At 57.7% G+C, this 19259-nt stretch overlaps 1 protein-coding gene across 2 annotated transcripts in view; it reads left to right on the top strand.

Annotated features, from left to right (window-relative positions):
- Positions 1-1330: 1330 nt before the first annotated feature.
- The window catches only part of UNC5A (unc-5 netrin receptor A), a 63847-nt gene continuing 45918 nt past the window's right edge, over positions 1331-19259 (top strand). The window contains exon 1 of one of the 2 annotated variants that reach the window (XM_017512824.2): positions 1331-1580. In XM_017512824.2, coding sequence (XP_017368313.1) covers positions 1511-1580 — 70 coding nt within the window. In that variant the 5' untranslated portion in view covers positions 1331-1510. The remainder of the gene's footprint in view (positions 1581-19259) is intronic. The other variant, XM_017512823.2, reaches the window with a different exon arrangement.

The raw sequence follows: 19259 nt of genomic DNA on the forward strand, positions 1-19259 counted from the left end.
TTATAGTAGACTTAAGAGGAAAGCAAAACATTTTTCATAACCCTTCTCTATCAAAAGTGGGAAACAAAAGACAGACCGAGAGAGGGCCTCGTGTCTCAAGAAATGTAGAAGAGCTCATATCTCTTTGTGGAAGCAAGACCATTCCTTATATCGCCTAGCCTGCAGCGCCAATTTATATTATCGACCGGCCCCGTAGCCGTTTGAGTTGGCGACCCTGCCCCTCACCCTTCTCATTCCCCTCCCGACCCAGGCTAGGACCCTCTCTTTTTCTGATCACTAGCCCGAGGCGCACGGCGCGCGGCTGTCATTTCCTTTCTCCTTCAAGGCAGCCCTCTGTTTATTTTAACCCGATTAGGGAATGGGGGTGGGGCACAGGAGACTCCAGCAGCGGTCACTGCTGAAGGCTCCTGGAGACGACGTGACTTGCCCAAGGTCACAGAGCTAGAAGGTGAAGTCGCCTAGACCCTACCCCTGTCTCCCTAGCTGCCAAAGCCCAGCTCGTTCCTTCACGCCCACGTCGCGGGGGCCGTGCGCTCTCGGGGCTTAAACACCGCGCGCCCAGTCGGGTACTCTGCGCCCGAAGGTTGTTTTCCTTCGGCGAAAGACGCCAAGGGGTTAGGGAAACCTTGGGTCACGGTGTGAGGCGCACCGCTGGGGTCCACCAGGCTGCGAGGTTGGGACTGCGGGTGTCCCCGAGTCTGGCCTGCTACGCTCTGGTGGCCAGGGCACCTCTGCGCTCGGGCCGGGGCCCCGGCGCTCTCCCGCAGTCCCCTAACCAAGCCGCGGGCTGGCAGCGTACGGCGGCGCCCGGACGGCCACGGAGCGCGGCCGCGAGGCATGGACGGGGGAGAGGACTGCAGCGGAACCTGCTCGGGGCACCCCTGCCCTGGGCAGCTCTCCGCAGGCTGGCGCCGCGCCGGGGTCGCCGCAGCCCCGGGCCCCTCCCGGGCCACCTGTGCGCAGACTGGCGGGCCCGCGAGAGCCCGGATCCCGAGCACCGATCCACTCCGTGTTTCAGACTCCTGCCCCTGTCCCCGGAGACCGCGCGGGGCGGTGGGAGGCCTCCACGCCCACCACCCCAAGCCCCTCCCTGGGGGAGCCTCAGGCATCGCCCGGAGGGATTCCCGGTGCTGGGGGTAGCCCGCGCGCGCCACGCGGGGCGGCCCGGCCCCTCCTTTCTTCCCCCCCGCCCCGCCCCACCGCCGCCCCGCTCCGTCGCTCCAGTCCGGGTTTTGCGGCGCCCACCGGCCGGTTCTCCGGCTGCGGGCTCCGCGGCGCGGCTGGCTCGGTGCGCGGCGCGGCTGGCGCTGCGCTCCGCCCCGGCTGCATTGCTGCGCTCCCGTGCCCAGGGGAGCCACGCGCCGCGTGCGCCCCGCAGCCGGCCGCCGGGAGGCAGCACAGTCCTCTGGCATGGGCCGCGGGGGCGCCCCGACCTGGGGCTCCGGGCTGAGGCGCTGAAAGCAGCCCTCCCGCCTGCGGGGCCCCGTGCCCGGCCCGTCCGCCCGCGGCCATGGCCGTCCGGCCCGGCCTGTGGCCAGCGCTCCTGGGCATAGTCCTCTCCGCCTGGCTCCGCGGCTCGGGTGAGTCACGCTGCGCGCGCTCTGGGGAGGCTTGCGGGGGACGGTGCACGCGAACGCTTGCTGCTGTGGGGGGTCCTTGACCCGCGCTGCTAGACCCGGCTGGGAGCCCCCCGAGGCCAAACTTTGCGAGGCGGGACGCGGGGGCCTCTTCTCGTGCTGCGCAGCGTCCCCGCGCGCTCTCCCGGAAGCCTGGGTTCTGCCAAGTCCGGGAGCAGCTGTCAGCGCGCGGGGCTGGCGAGTGTAGACGCCCCACGCCTCCGGGTGGGGGAAGTTTGCTGGTTGCCTGGGCCTGGAGCAGGGCTGGGGGTTTGGATCAACCCCAGGGAGCCTGACTTTGAGGATTCGAAGATTAGAGGGTTTTGATCCTATCCCAGTGCCCAGGAAATGGGGGTGCGGGAAGCGATTAAGATACCTCTTCCCGGTAGCATCTGCCCTAAACAGCCACTCACAATCTCCCAGCTTGGCACCTGGCCTCTGCCCACGTCCAGAACACAGTGTCCTCCTCTGTCCCCGCCACACACGCTCGCACACGCACACACTCAGGCGTGGAGGCGCATACACCAGCCCCCAGTCCTTGCAGCCGGCACTGTCAAAGCGCCGCGGTTCCGGTGGCCGGGGCTGTGGCTCCTGGCCTCCCTGAAGCGGGGGGCCAGAGTTGTGTGCGGTTGATCCGCCAGCTTTCCCTTCTTCCGTAAACTCCACAATCTTTCTTGGTCCCTGCATGCCCCGTTGGTCACCCTAACCCACTGCTAACTCAGCCCTCAGCCCACCTCATTCCTTTGGGAGGGGGTTTGAGGGGAGGAAGTTCCCCTCCATCCTTTGTCTGTTCTCCCTGAGCCTCCACCTAGGCTGAGCTGTGGGGGCCTCCTGATCTCTGCCCCCCATGCACTTAGCTGAGCTGAGCTTATGTGTCTGTGGCCGTGGTGGTGTGTGTGTGTGGGGGGGGGTGCCATTTGTGTGATCAAGGGTCTTGAGGCTTACCCTGGCAATTCTCCATTCTTGCTGTCCCTAGTAACCTGGTTGGTTACTCCCCAGCCTGGCCAGGCTGCTGCTCATAACAGGGGTGTTGGAAGGGAGCATTGGGGTTTCTGAGTTGCCAAGCCAGACTGATTGGAGATCAATGAGTGAGAGCTCAGGGACCAGCCTGATGAGTGAGGCTAATGGCTGTTTCCTTAAAGGGTGTCTCTGCCCAGCGAATCCTGCACCCACCACTGCTTGACCACCCACCCCATCCTGCCTCCTCAGTACCCCTCTCTACTCCATCCCCCCCACTCTATGTCCCCTCTCCATCAGCACCCCCTTCTTCCCCAGGGCCTCTCCTTCTAATCCTGACCAAGCTGGCAGGCTGAACTGCTGTTGGGTGTGTGTCTGTGTCCCACACATGTGTGTGTTAGGGATGTGTGTGCAGCCCCCCAGATGAGCACTCGGGGTACAGGTTGCAATGTCATCCATGATGAGGTGGAGGTATTAGTGCCCCACATACAGATCAGGTGTTGCCCGACACCCAGTAGGTGCCTAGGAAATGTTTTCTGAGTTGATGCCTGTGAGGGCTGTGTGGTCATAGCTGCAGGTCGCCCATGCAGAGCACGTGTGAAGGCTGTGGGTTGACATGTGTGCCTGGGTAACAAGGGGGGTTGGCATGGTGTGGACAGCATTGGTGCGTGTGTGGCCTGATGGATGTGTGTGATGGCCGGCGTGTGTGATGGCTGTGTGCAGTTGCACAGGTGAGCATGTACAGATAAGAGGGCACAGGTACTGGTGAATCAGGCTGCCGCAGCCTGGAGCAGAGGGTTGCCACATGGACTCCTCAGGAGGCTGTGGGGTGGGGGAACTGCATCCCTGGTTGGCGGGGCATCTGTTGAGGCCTGGCCCAAGGTTGCCCAGAGAGTTGGCAGGTGGGCACAGGTGCTGCAGGGTCTGAAGCAGAGTCTGCCCCCAGGCATCAACTCTGCCCCTGGGCCTGCGGAAGGAGCTGCTGAAGGCCATGGGGCGGGGACGGGCCCTACTTCTTTGGGACTCCCTTCCCCCTGTGCCCCACAGGCACTGGGTACATGTGGATGCCCAGACAGGCTGGCCCTGCGGTGACCCCGGCTCCTCCCGCGCTGCCTTTTGCCTCCGCAGCAACAGCCTCTGGTGAAAAATGTGTCTGTGAGCTGCTGAGGGAGGGATGGCCAGCAGGCAGCAGGGGGCGCCGGGGGCCAGCGCGACCAATTGCAGCCGCCTGCTCCCCAGGCCACGCGCCCACCCTCTGTCTCCGGACATCACACAAAAGCCTGTCCCTTCAGCACGCTCGAAACCGCAGGCCCTCTCTGTACCCACGCACGCAAGCACCCATCTGTCTCACAGGATTTTCCTTTTCAAACCCCGTCACACGCAGCTGGCATGCACGCCCCCACCCTGCCCTGTGGTCTCCCTGTCACCCACACCTCTGCAGTCCTGAGCAAGGATCTGGCTCCCTTGAAGATGGGGCTGAGGGGTGCCATGCTCTGGCATTGTTGCACTGCCCAACCTGACCCCAACCATCTAGTCTTGCTCCTCCTTCTCAGACCCTTATCCCCATCCTTAGGGCTGACCTAGGACCCCTCTGTCTACCCCACCTGGGAGAATGCAGCTGGCTGAGGGGGTCTGAATCCTCCAGGCCTAGGATATACCCTGTTTCTGTTCAGCCTGCCTTTTGGGTGGGGTGGCCTAGGCTTTGGGGCCTCTAGGTACCCCCAAGGGAGAGCAGGTCCTCTCACTGCCAGCCTGCTCACCGCTTGCCTGTATTGGGAGGGGCTTCTCTCAGGAACCAGGGATAGGCATTGACCCAGGTACCAAGTCCCCAGCCAAAAGGCACAGCTCTGGTTCCCAGGAGTAGCCAACTTTGGCCTCAGCCAGGGGCCAGAGAGCCCCTGTCCTTACAACCCTTCTTCCTGCTTAGTGCTGCTCTGGGTCCAGACCTGCAGGCTGAAGCCTCAGAAGGCAGGAGCCTGCTCTGGGTTTAGAGTAGGGGTCCATGCTCTAGGTGAAGGCCCTAGTGCTGGGCCTAGCTGCCACCTGGGACCTGTGTGTCCACTCACATGCATGCAGGGCCTCTTGTTCTAGGCCATCCCTCTCCCGATGCCCCCTCCTCCCAAGGGCCCTGTCGTCCCCCACTCCTATTCCCGAAGCCTGGGGCTGGAAGCCTTAAAGTCTCCCTTGCTTCTCCCTTCTCCTTCACGCGCTTCACATCTAATCTGTCACCAAGTCCTCCAGCTGAGGCCTACTTGTGACATTGTTCATGTCCCTTGACTTCTTTGTCTCTCCCCATCCTCCACCCCTTTCTCCCTCACCTGGACCACCACTGCAGCAGCCACCGCTATCCACCCCCTTCCCGCCTCCTCCACTCACACTAAGGCATGCCCCGGCTTCTGGGCTGGAAACCTGCTGGAAAGCTTTCAGTGACTCCCAGTGCCTGCAGGTCAGTCCAAACCTTGAGCCCCCTTAGGCCCTTAGGAAAACACCTGCCTCCCTCTTCATCACCCCACATCAGCACTGGGCTGGTCTATCTGGAGGTTGGGTGCCCTACCTGGCTCTGACTGCTGATGGGATGGGCACCCCCAGGCAAGCTCCGGCTTCCAGACTCCCTTGCCTTGCAAAACCTAGTGCCACTGACCCCGCCAGCATGCTCCCCACTCAACACCCCAACATTGGCTCTGTCCAGACCTGGGACACGCCCCTTTGCTGCTGCCAATCCCTGCACTGTGAAGCCTGCAGCTTCAGTCCAGCCCCTCCCAAAGGCCTCCCACCTCCTTCCCTGCAGAGTGCCCTGGCATACTGATGTGCTTTGGGTGGGCTAAAGAAAGACTGAGGTCCTGAGGCCTCAGCCCTGGGGCAGCTGCCAGAAGCCTCTGGCCTGAGCCCCCTCCTCCTCCAGTGCCTCCCTCAGGTATTGCCACTGTCCATGGCGCAGTGACCCTGTTCTCCACCCCAGCATGTTCCGAGTCACTGGCAGCCAGGTGCTGTTTCTTTTCATTTCCTCGTTTTGAGTTTGGGTTCTCTGTCCAGACAGGGAGGACTGTATTACTGGGGACAGGGAGAGATGTTTGCTCTGGCCCTGTCAGCAACAACCCCATCCCTGTCCCTGAACACAGATTGCCATGCTCCAGGGAGGCTGGAAATGGCCTCCTGTCCAAGGTGGGGACCAGGAAAACTAGGCCCCTTCATGGGGTGGGGGGTGCCCTACCCCCGCCACACGTACGGACAGCAAACCAGCTCATTGTACACAATACATTGGTGTGTGCTTATGGGCCACTCACGCAAGTCGTATGCCCACATCTGTTGAGTGGGAACCCCTATCCCCACCCTGGCATGGATTTTCCCAGAGTTAATATTTTCTCAAGCAAATAGTGTCATTCACAGAGTCACGTCAAGATTTGGGCCCCTCTGCATAGCTCTTACGTGGGGTGGGACTTCTGGTTCCTGAGGCTGAGCCCCAGGGCCCAACAACGCTCAGACCGGAGCTCAGCTTCCTGCAGTCAGATCCACCAGCCCACCCCCTCGTTCCTCATCTGCTCCTGTGGGAGTGGCATTGAAGGGTCCTCCTGCCTTCTGGGGAGTCTCACTCCGTATTCCTGCCAGGTGGAGTAGAAAGGATGGGGACTTAGGAGGCAGCCAGGACCAAGCTCCAACCTGAGCCTCATGTCCTTGGACAAGCAACTTTCAGTCCCCAGCCTGTTTCCACATTGATAGAACGGTCATGCTTGCTTTCTAGGGTTCTAGTAACAGATTGATGGGCAATGTGGAGAGGGCACTCAAGGTGAACCCTGACACCCAGTTGGTGCCATAGCTTGTCTGTCTCCTTCCTCTGTGTCCCCCGGCATTTGTGGGGGGTGGCATGAGTTAGGACCGAGGTGCGGACTTAAGCCACATCAGGGCCCAAGCCCAGACATGGGAGAAAAATGCGTCTCAGCATCAGCTGCTTCGTTTCCCACTGCCCTAGGCCCAGGCAGGGGCCTCTTCTGGTTAGAAGGAGCTCCCTTTCCAACTGCATGTCCACCACCCCCTGCAGGGATTTGAGCCTGATTCAGACATCGTTCTTCCAGTGTGCAAGGGGCAGTTGTTTGGGGGTTCTGAAGATGAAGATTTGGGTTCAGGTCATCATGCAACTGTGTGTTGATGATTGTCTCTGACTCACAGGACATGGCACAGAGTGGGGCAGGAGCCCTGAACGGAACGAAATTCTAGTCCTCGCTCTGCTTTTTGATTGCTGTGTAATCTTAGACAAATCATTTAACCTCTCTGGGCTGTTCGCCTCTCTATATACTAAAGGGTGTAGTATACCCAATGATGCCTCTATTGGAGCCTGGGGTGGACTCCACACTCAGCAGCAGGCTCCCCCAGGAACTGCTCACACCTTCCCAGCACCTGCCACAGACATCAGCTCTCCTGGCAGGGGCTGCCTGCATCGCTGGAGAGCCAGGTGGCTGCTGAGGCAAAGCCAAAAGTGGTTGTGAGGCAGAGCTGGGGACTGTGAGTCCCAACCCCTAGGCCAGGAAGTAAGGGCCTAGCAAATAGCTTCCACTGGCAAATACCTCCCGAGTCAGAAACAGGCCTTCTCATGGTGCCCAGAAGGTCAGGGTGCCAGTGCCTGAGGCCCACCCCCTTCCTGGGCACTGATGTCAGGTGCCACAGGCAGCTTCAGACCCCAGGGGTCCAGAACCGCAGGCACGTGGAGTAGTGGAATGGGTGAGTTGGCAAGTCTGTGGCTGGGTTTGGACCAGGACTAGGGTGACGCTGGGCAGGTACACAAAAGTAGGGGCAGCCCCTGAGACAGCCCCTCCTGGCCCTGCATCCAGCTCCTCTCCGCACACCTTCAGTTTTCTCGTCTGTACGCTGGACTCGTAATAGAACCCACCTCCTAGGGCTTTGTGCAGATTTGCTGGGTGGATGCATGTCAATGCTGGCACATAGTGGGCACTCGATACATGTTAGCAATCGATGAGGACATGGCAGAGGGCACTGTTCAGTCCTCTCCTTCGGGAAGTGGGGGAGTCCTTGGCTGTCTTTGTGGAAGACATGGGGCTGGGGAACCAGGTGGGAGGGAAAAGGCCCCGGGGTGAGCTTCCCATTCTGGACTGGAGGACAGGCCTGGCTTCCTTTCTGTTCCTTCGAGGGCAGGGCATATAGAAGTTCCTGCGTCTCTCCAGGTTGTCCTTGACTGGCCCTCCCAGCCCCGTTTGAGGTGGAGATGGGGAGCTGCATGAGCTGTGGGAGACCCGAATGGCAGCTTTTCAGCCCCAGAGTAACTAGCGAAGGGGAAGTTTTAGGTACAATTTTGATGGGGGAGGGGCCCTGAAGCCCCTGCTGCTGTGCTGTGATGGGAGCACCAAGGGCCAGCTGTCACCCTGACTGGTGGGGCCCTCAGAGCCGGCCCTCACACGCTGGGATATCAGAGCTGTGTCCGTCTGGAAGGCTCAGGGTCACCTTGAGCCCCAGGCAAATATGTAGCTGAGATGGGGAGGGGGTTGGGGGAAGGCCAGGGGAGTCTGTCTAAATTGACAGCACCAGAGGGGCCTTGGGGAGGGCGCTCCGGACCTTGCATCCCACGTCTCCCCTACGCGTCCCCAGCCAGGGAGGCAGGTGGAACTCCAGTGCCGAAGGCCAGCAGGTCCAGTGGAGAGGCTGCGGGGGACGTGGGGGAGGAGACTGGGGGAGTACAGTCTGAATTCAACTCTACCCCTCCTAATCGAGGCAGGGACCCAATGGAGCTGAGGGACCAGTGGTTTTTCCCAGGTCTGTATCTTTCCCGCACCGCCCACCATCCCCCCCCAAAAAATGTGCCCGGCACTGGCGGATAACAGCACCTCCTCAGCGCGTGCCCCGGGCCTCAGCCCCCGCCCCGCTGTCTAGGTAGCGTGGCGCGCGGGGCCCTCAGGCCTGCGGATCTGCGGGGCACGTGAGCGGCCATGGGGTGCGGGTGCCTGAGCCCACGGCAGCCGGAGCCAAGGGGCTTCGCCATTCGCCTCGGCTCCCGTCGGGCGGGGCTGCGGGAGGGGCGCGCCCGGGGGCATCCAGCCCTAGGGTGGAGGCCGCGGGGCCGCCTGGCGCGGGGTAATTAAAGCGCCGCAAACTCGGGCGGCCGAGCCGGGAAGGGGCGGGATCCCTCCGCCCGCCAGCCAGCCCGCGGCCGCCCGCCGGATTAGCGGTTCTTTGTTCGGGGCCTGTTAACAAGTTCCTGGCTGAGTGCTCGGCTGCCGCCCGGGGAGCGGGCGTCCAGCCTCCGGGCACCGCCGCCGCGCGGCCGCCTCCGCCCAGCCCCCGTGCTGCTGCCCAGCTGCAGCTCCCGCCCCTGCCCGCCCTTCCCGGGCCCCCTGAGAAGTGAGTGGGCGCTTGGCTCCTCGAGCGATCTTGTGCGTGCGGCTTGCAAAGACCCCGGGCTTGTCTCGCTGTGTAAGGGAGGAGAACGTCCCCATAACCCGAGCACCTCCTGCAGGCCGGGGCTTCGGATGCACCTGTGTAGCCTTTCCCATTTTACAGATAAGGCCCAGCACGGACTTGCCCCGAGTCCCGGCTGTCCTCGGCAGGCTGGGGCTCCACTTCAGCCCCTGACACCCAAATGCCTTCTCCTTCAGCTAAGAAGAGAGACTTTGTGGCGGAAAGAGGAGGAGCCCTTGGGGGCTGGAGACTGTTACGGTTTTTATTCTTGATTAACTTGGCGATGGTAGTAATCGTGCAGTGCTGGGCTGCACCTACCTCATCTGATCAAACCTCAGGACAATCCACAGGTGGCTGAGGTTAGCCCCATGCCTCAAATGAGGACACTATCAGAGGAGGTCACACTGCAGGAAGTGGCAGAGCTGGGACCTTACTGGGCAGCTACTGCTGCGCCCCACCTCCCCCACCACACACTACACCCACCCTGCAGGCTCTCCCCGTTTGGCTATTTACTGCCAGGGCCCTCTCTGTGCCCGTGGACTTGATGGGAGAAAGTCTGGAGACCCTGATTCTCTGTGAACTCCCTCACAGCCTGGAGCCCATTCCTCATCTCCGTCCTGCCTCCTGACCCCACGTAGTGTGCATCCAGGCCATCAGAGGCTTTCCTCACCCAAAGCCCCAAGCTTTAGGATGTGCCCGGGCCACACATCTTCAGGCAACTGGGACTGTTCGAAACCACTTTCTTATAATGAGGGGGACTCCTTCCCAGTAAGCTCCCCAAATGGTTCTGGGTCCTTCCTTCTGGGGCCACACAGGATGGGTTAGCCCTTTCAGTTATTTAAGACAGGGGTCCCACCAGGCCACATCCGCCCATTTCCTGGCCAGCCCTCCCCAGCCCTCTCATCTGCTCCTCATGAGAATGGTTCCCAGCCGGAATCCCAACCCCTACATCCTTGTTACCTGCCTCTGGATGGCAGCCCAATTGTCACACCTCCTCAGCCCTGGGAGCTCACCACACTGTGCCATGATGCCCCAGCGTGAAGTGGCATAGGACACTAAGTATATCTGTTGCAAATATTGGAACCCAACTTACACTGGCTTAAGAAAAAATAAATTGAAAAGAGGGAGAATATAAGGGCACGTGGAACTGAACTCGGGGGTAGCTGTGGCTTCAGGCATGGTGGGATCCAGGGAGAACAGCATGGCCAAGATCCTTCCCTCATCTCTGCTCTTGGGGATTTGGCGCCACTCTCCAACAGCCTCTTCCCTCTGTTCCAAGGTGACTGCCAGGAGCTCCCAGGGCTACATCCTTACAGGCCCAGGCCCGCAGCCAGTGGGGTAGAAGAGCACATCTCTTCCCTCCACCATCCAACAAATGTCCAAGTCTCCCATCATTGGTCCACCGCCAATGCCCTGCCCACTGTATGAGCCAATCACCACAGCCAGGGGTTATGGTTATGCAGATTAGGTTGGGCTGGGGCCACCGAGGCTATTGTCTTGTTGTTACCCAGGCTATTTGCTGCTCCTCTCAGCTTCTTGTCCATTAAGAAGGGTGGGCACAATCATCCTCAGATTTAACCAGTATGTCATCAATACATTTTGCCAGGTAATAAATAAGTATGCTGAATAGCACCAAGCACACAGCCTGTGACTCGGAAGTAAAGCAGGGTCTGAATCAATGCTATTTTTTTTTTTGAGATGGAGTCTTGCTCTGTCACCAGGCTGGAGGGCAGTGGCATCATCTCAGCTCACTGCAACCTCTGCCTCCCAGGTTCAAGTGATTCTCCTGCTCAAACCTCCAGAGTAGCTGGGACTACAAGTGGATACCACCATGCCTGGCTAATGTTTTTTGTATTTTTAGTAGAGACAGGATTTCACCATGTTAGCCAGGATGGTCTCGATCTCCTGACCTCAGGATCCACCCGCCTTAGCCTCCCAAAGTACTAGGATTACAGGCATGGGCCACCGTGCCCGGCCGGATCAAGGCTATTTTAGCCGCAGCATTAGAAAACAAGGTTGGCCATTCAACAGGTTTTGCCTTCCCTTCACTCTGCTGTCATCAGCTTATATATCTGCATTTGGCCATCTAAGATATTTATTTTATTGGGCGCCTGGCTGGAATCCAGACACGCTGTGTTTCTAGTCTGTCCTTCATCTACTATGGGAAAGTAACCCCATAATAAGGGAAGCTGGTCTGGCGTGACTGGTCCATGGGGATCCCAGCAGGCCTTTCACAGTCCCTCCTTCCTTTGGTCATCTGCAGCGGATTGAGAAGCTCTTCTAGAACTGTGCCTGGAGTTGGCATAAGGCTCACTGGGGTATGGCTACTCCAGTGGATGTTTGTTAGGTTTTGTATCTGGTCCAGCTTCCATTTCCGTCTTAGTGGGCTGTTTGGGGGATCCCTTCATCCCAGCAGCAGGGCCCAGGTGAGCTAGGTAAGTATTTCTCTTGGCCTGGTTCTTTCCAGTGCAGAGCCTGCTCTTTAGGCCTCTGTTCCTTCTCTCAGCAACCCAGTCTTCTGCCACTACTGTTCTTTCTAAATTTGTGAGAATTGTTTTTTTCTTGCTTGCCTTCAAAGAACCCTAAGTGATACATTCGCCAAATCAGATTTCCTTCCTTATGATGACTAGACTACAGCTCCTGCCCACAGCTGCCCCCATGACCTTTCTCAGAGGTCAGCAGCGGGGCTCGGCTCTTCTGAGCTCCCTCCTCCAAGCCCCACTACTGCCCCGTGTTTCTCTGGCATCGCCTGCAAGCCTCATGCCGCTACACCTGTGCTCTGCCTCTGAGCGTGGCTCCTCCATCCATGCCTCTCACCTGTGGCTTCTCCTTGGTTTCCGGCCATCTTTCCGTCCTGGGCGTGTCTGCTCAGAGTCTGAGCCTACCTGGATATCCTGCAGTTGCCCTGATACTTTTCTAGGGAACTTCCTCCTCCAGTTCCTTCAGGATCACACAGTCAGAGGCCCATTTTTGAGAACCACCTGGTCTTCTCAAGACCTCTTTCCTTTCAGACCCCTGGCTCCACTGGGCGCCTGTCTTTGGTGTGAATTCCTGAAGCCCACCATGCAAATGCCAGGATGCCTTCTAAGAGTGGTCAGCATTCTTCCTCCCCGTCCCAACAGCGTGCTGTCCTGGTGAATGGTCACAATTGGCTCTTTAGGCAGGCTGGAGGACTGATTTGCCAATTTCCATGGTGTAAATACTCCCACCATGGCCTATTTCAGGCTATCAATGTGATGTCAACTGGCTTGCAGAATTCTAGAAATTGTGATTGGCCGTCCCGAGCCAGGATGAGCTGGCTCCATACATCACTGCTCCTGACCAAGGTCACTCCCAGCCCTCTTAAGTGACCACGGGCAGGGAGTGGACAAAGGCTTCTTAGGCTTTCCCCTGCAGGACCCATTGACTTCCCAGGCTGGGAGGGGCAGCTTCCCTCCTGGACACTAGACTCTGGTGGGTCAAAAGGTAGAGCATCGGCTAGGACTTGGGAGGACTGTGCTTAAGAGGCAGGGCTCTGGTGTGGATTAGAATCCTAAAGTGGGTGAACTTGGGTAGGTTATTTAAGCTCTCTGTGCCTCAGTCTCCTCACCTGGAAAATGCGGACAATGAAAGGTTCCTACCTCATAGGGCTGCAAGGATTAAACGAGTCATCCCATGTGGTGCACACAGCCCGATGCCAGCTCACATCATGGTAAATGCTCTGCAGGTGTGAGCTGTGTGGTCTGCAGGGTGGATGCTCACTTTGGGCCCCCCTCTGTGACACAACCTTGGAGTGTTTTGTGTTGGGGGTTGGGGAGCAGGATCTTTGGTTGATAAAACTGGCAGCAGCAGGCATCAAGGGCAGGGCCTGCAGGTCTGGAATCTTGGGAGGGTGCTCATTCTTGGGTAATGATCATTCCTGAGGGGGCCTGAAAAGGAAGGCTGACGTAGTGAAGGGTGAGTCACCAGAGTGACTTGGCTGGGTAGGACTCCTGACACCTGAGAGCCAGGGTGGGTCCCTGGGACATGCAGAGCAGAGAGGTGGCAGAGGCCACAGCAACATTAGAGAGCCCGGACAGGCCCGGCAAGGACAGCCCACCTGCTGGCCTCTGGCCAACCTGTGACTTCAGAGCTGGTCCCTGGGCACCCCCTGTCTCTGCCCCAGAGTCCTGGGGGCACTGAGGCTAGAACAGGAGAGGGACTCAGGCTGGGACCTTGGCATGTGGTGGAATTTGGCCAGACAGCGAGGGGAGGAGGAGGAGTGGCCGGGTAATCCCAGTGACAGCATGTATACAGGGCGCAGCCAGGAGGCGGGCAGCCCTGATGGAGCAGACAGTGCCTGTGGGGGGCCGGCAAGCGACAGGGCTGAGACCACATCTCTGAGCTGGGGAGTGACAAGCAGTGAGCAGTGTTTAAGGAAGATTAATCTGGCAGCTCATGGAGGATGGATGGGAGCAGGGAGAGGCTGGAGGCAAGGAGACCGGCCCGGAGGCTGTGGCGGTCATCCAGGCAAGAAATGACCAGGCGTCCCTCCCTGGTGGCAGGCAGGCAGCGGGGATGGAGTAAGAGATGGATGTGGGAGACGCTGCAAAGGAGGAGATGTTGCATCTGGATGCTGCATGTGGGGGGCGAGGGAGGGGGAGGAGGCAAACATGATTCAGAGCTCTCGAGCCTGGGGAAGTGATGTCAGAAACAGAAAATAGATGGGGAGCTGGGTTGGGGGAGAAGCCGAAAGAGCAAGAGGCTCCGCCCAGGGAGCTCCACTCTGCTAGGCTGTGTCAAGAGTGTGGACAGGGTGCATGGGTCACAAGCAACAGAAACTGGCTCTGGCCACATGAAGCCAAGGGATCAGAACAGCATTGTCGGGGTCGGGCAGGCACCGGGGGCAAAGGACAGACTTAAAGCCAGTTGTGGCCCAGGAGAGACGGCCAACAGGTCCTGGCGGCACTGGGCATCCTGATTCCTTTAGGGCACTGAAAGCCGTCCAGGGAAAGGTGGATTTACTCAGTTCTGTGAAGCCCTCCAAGGTAGGTTGGGACCAGCAGAGCGAGTCACAGGGAGGTCTGGGTGTGATGAGAGCCTCCGCAGGGGGTGCTGCTGGAAACAGGCTCTGTGGGATAGTCAGGGAGACTGTGTACAGGGGCAAGTGGCCTCTGTGAGGCTCGGTGGGAAAGGAGAAAGGATGGTTCGGTGCCAACTTGGAGTCCACTCAGCAGCACCCTACTTGCTCTTGAGAAGTTTCTTACCCTTTGGGAATTGGGCTTTCTGGAGGGATGGCTTCATCTCATGGGGTTTGGTAGTTTCTCCACCGCCCATTGTTTTGACTGCTGAAATACTTTCTCAGCGCACAGCACCTCCACCTTCCTTTGACAACCTCTGCCATGGCGCCCTGGTGGGACTGACAGTTATGGGGACCCAGCCTCCCCCTGGGGAAAGCACCTGTCCCAGCTGGCTAATGGTCCCAGAGATCCTGGGCACATGATTGGGCCAGGCTGGCCACGTGGCCTGGGTTGTGCCAGTCAGGATCCTTCCCAGAGCTTCTCCGGCTTGGAGGCAGAAGTGCCGCCCGACTGCCTGCCTGGTTGGCAACAGTGACGATGCAGGTTCCGAAGTTGGCCCAGGACCGCTTCGTCCTTTTATGGAAATCGGTCAGGGGGCAGAGGCGGGTGAGGCCAGCGCACAGGGAGATCAGGGACAAGGGACAAGTAGAAGGGGGAGGCTGTCCTGGTGGCCCCAAGGCCCCGAGGCTCTGGTCCCTGCTCCCTGCAGCTTTTCTCAGTCCTGTGAGCTGACCCTGACAGCCTTCCTGGCCCTAGATTCAAGAACTTCCCGCTTTAACACCCATGTGAGTTGGGTTTCTGTGCCCTGCACCTAACAGGGGCCTAGCCCAGGACCTTAGCAGGAAGATGATGATGTGGGCAAAGCACCCACCCAGAGGTAGCCAGGTGGCAGCATGCAGGGCATTTAGCCCCCACGCGGCAGATATAACATTCTTAAAAAAGATAATTCACATACAAATCCAAAATGTCAGGCTTCTCTTGAAAAAGCAAAAGATCTGGGCTGGGCCCAGCAAGCCCATTTTCCTGGGTGGGCTGGGGCTGAAGCCTGGATGCCACTTTGGCAGATGTGTACCCCCCTGCTAGGTGCCCCCATGCCCATGCACCCCCAGTGCCTGCACAATTCCTGCCCTGTGCACTCCACCACCTGTGTACCCCTGCCTTGTGTACCCTCTGTCCTGGGCACTCTCACCGCTCCGTGTCCCCCGTCCCATGCCTCCCCACTACCCTGTGCACCCCCAGTGCCTGTGCACTGCCCCGTCTGCCCCATTCACCTCCGCTCCCACGTGTACCAAGGCTGCATCCCCCACCCTTGGTGAGTGTTGGGACTGAGGCCACGGGCGGGGCCGTTCCTCTCCTTCCCTCCCGTCCAGCCCTCGGAGCCCAAGTTTGGGGCCTGAGATTTCAGACACCTGTTCAGTTTGAAGTGCAGGAGGATAATCAGGTGGAAACATCTAAAAGATAATTGGAAACTGGGACTAGCACTTTGAGATGCAGTCAGGGTGGGAAGTGGAGACGAGAGACCCTTTCATAAGGAACTGATCACAGACATGTGCGAGCTCGAATCCCATTCTAAGAGGATGATTAGGGAATGGCGACAGCTGGGGTGGAAAGGAGGCTTCAGGGGACAATTTTGAGGAAGCCAAAAGGAGGCCAGGGAGAGAGCAGTGGGGGCCCAGGAGTGTGTGTGAGGTTTTGAGCAGGAGGGGAAGCAGCCTTGAGGAAGGCTTTGGAGAAGGCCCCGCTGATGAAGCCTGGGGAACACCCTGGGAGGAGGCAGGGAGAGCAGCTGGAGGAGGCTGTGCTCAGAAGCAGCAGGGGCGAGCTGGGACAGTGTGGACAGGCAGGACACAGAGGCCCTTTGGGATTTGCAGAGCATGGAAGGATACCTGGTAGAAAAGGCATGGGATGCAGGGAGAAACTTGGGAAAGCAGGGCGAGGGCAGGATGAGCATACTTGCTGAGCACTGGCAGTGTACTTGCACGACAGCTCTCGGTGGGTAGCTCAGAGGTGAGTGACTTGCCCACATCCCATGGCTGCCACAGCAGAGCCAGGTGCCAGCCCCAGCTCCAGGGCAGGCAAAATGGGTAGAGGGCCCAGAGCCTCAGCAGGCTTTTAAGAGAAGCAGAGAGGATGGGCTAAGGGACAGAGCTAGGTGACGATGGTACCTGGACCATTAAATAAGCATTTACTGAGCACCTGCAGGAGCCAGGCCCAGCATCACATGCTGCAAGTGAGCGTGAGGGCCATGTGACCACAAGGGAGCTGGAAGCAGGGGCATGCTGGGTAGCCAGTGAGACAGGACAGTCCCGGAAGCCCTCTCTGAAGAGGCGACACTTGAACTGAGACCTGAATGATGGAAGGAGCCGGCTGCGGGTGCAGCAAAGGGCCTGCTCTGGTCTGCGCACCGGGAATGTAGGGCTAGGTGAGAAGTGTGGTGACTTGTGTTTGTGTCCATTTACACATGCACAGAAGCCACCTCCACTTCCAGAGCCTCACAGTGGGAGGGGCCGAGGGTGCATTTGCTAGGGTTAACTGACTGGAGGACATTAAGGGGCCTGAGTCCCAGACCTACTCTGCCGCTACAGCACAAGCCCCAGGCCAGACACACTCCTCTGCCGCATCTATGAAATGGGAGGAATGACCAGGCCTCGGCTGTCATGGAGCTGAGGCCTGGGACAGGGGTTAGGATAGAGGCCGTGGGAGGGTTCGGTGAGGAGGCCAGGCCGGCCACTTCCGCCCTTTGCAGGCCTCAGTATCCCCCAGGATCAAACAGTAACTGGTAAAATGAGCTTAGTCCAATGGAGTTAGACTTTGATGCATATATGTATTTTTTTTATTTTTTTAATTCTTCTTTGCCATGTAATATATTTTTTAAACAAGGTGAAATTCACGTAACATAAAATTAACCATTTTAAGTGCACAATTCATTGACATTGAATACATTCACATGTTATGCAACCATCACTTCTATCTAGTTTCAAAACAATTTCATCAGACCAAAGGAGACCTCATTAAGCAGTCACTCCCCATTCTCCCCTTTCCCCAGCCCCTGGCAAACACCAGCTTGCTTCCTGTCTCTACGGACTTGTCTATTACAATATTTCATGTAAATAGAATCATATAATTTGTGGTCCTCTGCGTCTGGCTTCTTTCACTTAGCATAATGTGCTCAAGGGTCATGCATGTTGCAGTATGCATCAGTGCTTCATTCTTTTTTTGTTTGTTTTTGAGATGGAGCCTCGCTCTGTCCCCCAGGCTGGAGTGCAGTGCTGTGATCTCAGCTCACTGCAACCTCTGCCTCCTGGGTTCAAGTGATTCTCCTGCCTCAACCTCCCGAAAAGCTGGGATTACAGGCATGTCCCACCATGCCTGGGTAATTTTTGTGTTTTTAGTAGAGACGGGGTTTCACCATGTTGGCCAGGCTGGTCTCAAACTCCTGACCTCAAGTGATCCACCCGCCTCAGCCTCCCAAAGTGCTGGGATTGCAGGCATGAACCACTACGCCTGGGTTTCATTCCTTTTTGTGGTTAAATAATATTTCATTGTATGGATGGACCACATTTGGTTTATCCATTCACCCAGATAGACTTTCGGGTCGTTTCTACCTTTTGGTGACTGAATAATGCTGTTTTGAACATTTGGGTACAAGTATCTGTTTAAAGACCTGTTTTCAGCTCTCTTGAGTGTAGACCGAGGAGTAAATTGCTGGGTCAGTAACTCTATGTTGAACTTCTTGGGGAACTGCCAAACTATTTTCCTTAGCAACGACACCATTTTACGTTCTCACCAGCAACGATGACGGTTCCAGTTTCTCCGCATCCTGGTTCTTATTTTTGCAATGTTAAATTCTTGCAAAAATTTTTCTCAACTCTAGGTGCTCCTGCTTTGCTGGTACCTGAATCTGTGTGTGGCCACCAGGCCAGCCTGGTGCAGGTCTCAGGGTTCAAGATTGGCAACAGAGGGCCAGAGAGGGGACCAGGGAACTGGGAGCTTCCAGAGGTGCGGGAGCAGTAGGGTGAGAGCAGGTCTGGGCCTCTCTCAGCCCTCTTGGACCCCTGTTTCCCTCTGCAACCCCCCTTTTGTCCTCCTTCTCCCTCCTCCACATACACCCCCAGCCAGGAGCTGCCCTCTCTGCCCCTCTGCACCGCCGTTTTGTGTGTGTGTCTCGTCACCAGGATAAATGTAGCTACAAACAATGCAGCGGGCTGGGTGCTAATTTGTCAGACGCAGTGTGCGGCTGTGATTCCGAATACATTAACATTTTCACATGAAATCATTTCAATTTTTAGTGATTAAGAGGTATTTGTTTTAAAGCATCAGGGTGATTTGCTGCAGACCTGGAGGGAAGTGGGGGTGAGGGAGCCCCCGGGTATGATGTCATTCATGGCACCAGTGCGGGCAGTCACTACTCCATGCCCACCTGTGTCCACCCTGTGCTTCCTGGGCATGTGGTGGAGGTGGCAGGGCCAGGGAGTGGAGATCATGGGACCCAAGAGTCCCTTGAAAGTACTGAGGCTCAGAAGCCTCAGCCCCCATTTTCCCCTGGCATCCCTGTGTTATCTGGCCTCACTCAAATATTACCTCCTCAGGGAGGTTTCCCCTGGACCTCCAACCTAAAGTAGCAGCCTGTAACTCTCTGCTTTAGCTTCTTCGTGGCATTTATCAACATTGGAGATGACTTTCTTGACTTGCTTACTTGTTTATATTTTGCACCACCCCCAATTAAAACACAGGATTCTTGAGGGCAGGGACTATGGCCTGCTCATGCTCACTGCTCATGCATGCATGGATGGATGGATGGGTGGGTATATGAAGGATGGATAGATGGATGGATGGATGGATGAGTGGATGAAGGATGGATGGTTGGATAGATGGGTAGATGGATGGGCAGATGTATGAAAGATGGATGGATGGATGGATGGGTAAGTGGGTGGATAGGTGGATGGATGAGTGGATGGATGGGTGGGAGGTAGATGGATGGGTGGGTGGATCCATGGGAGGGAAGGTGGATGATTGTTCAGGGGACACGACACAGAAGACTCCCCACCATATCAGGCATCCTATCATCCCTGAGTCAGTCCCTGAAGTCCTTCCTGGGCAGGCCACCTTGGGTGTACCAGGCTTCTCTATACCTGGGAAGTACAAGTTTATTACCATGGGGCTGGTGCTCACCAGCCTCTAACCCTCTCACTTCCACATCACCACTGTGCTTTTTTTTGAGATGGAGTTTCGCTCTGTCACCAGT

The sequence above is a fragment of the Cebus imitator genome, unplaced genomic scaffold (genome assembly GCF_001604975.1).
Source record: "Cebus imitator isolate Cc_AM_T3 unplaced genomic scaffold, Cebus_imitator-1.0 Scaffold478, whole genome shotgun sequence".
Classification (NCBI taxonomy): Eukaryota; Metazoa; Chordata; class Mammalia; order Primates; family Cebidae; genus Cebus; species Cebus imitator.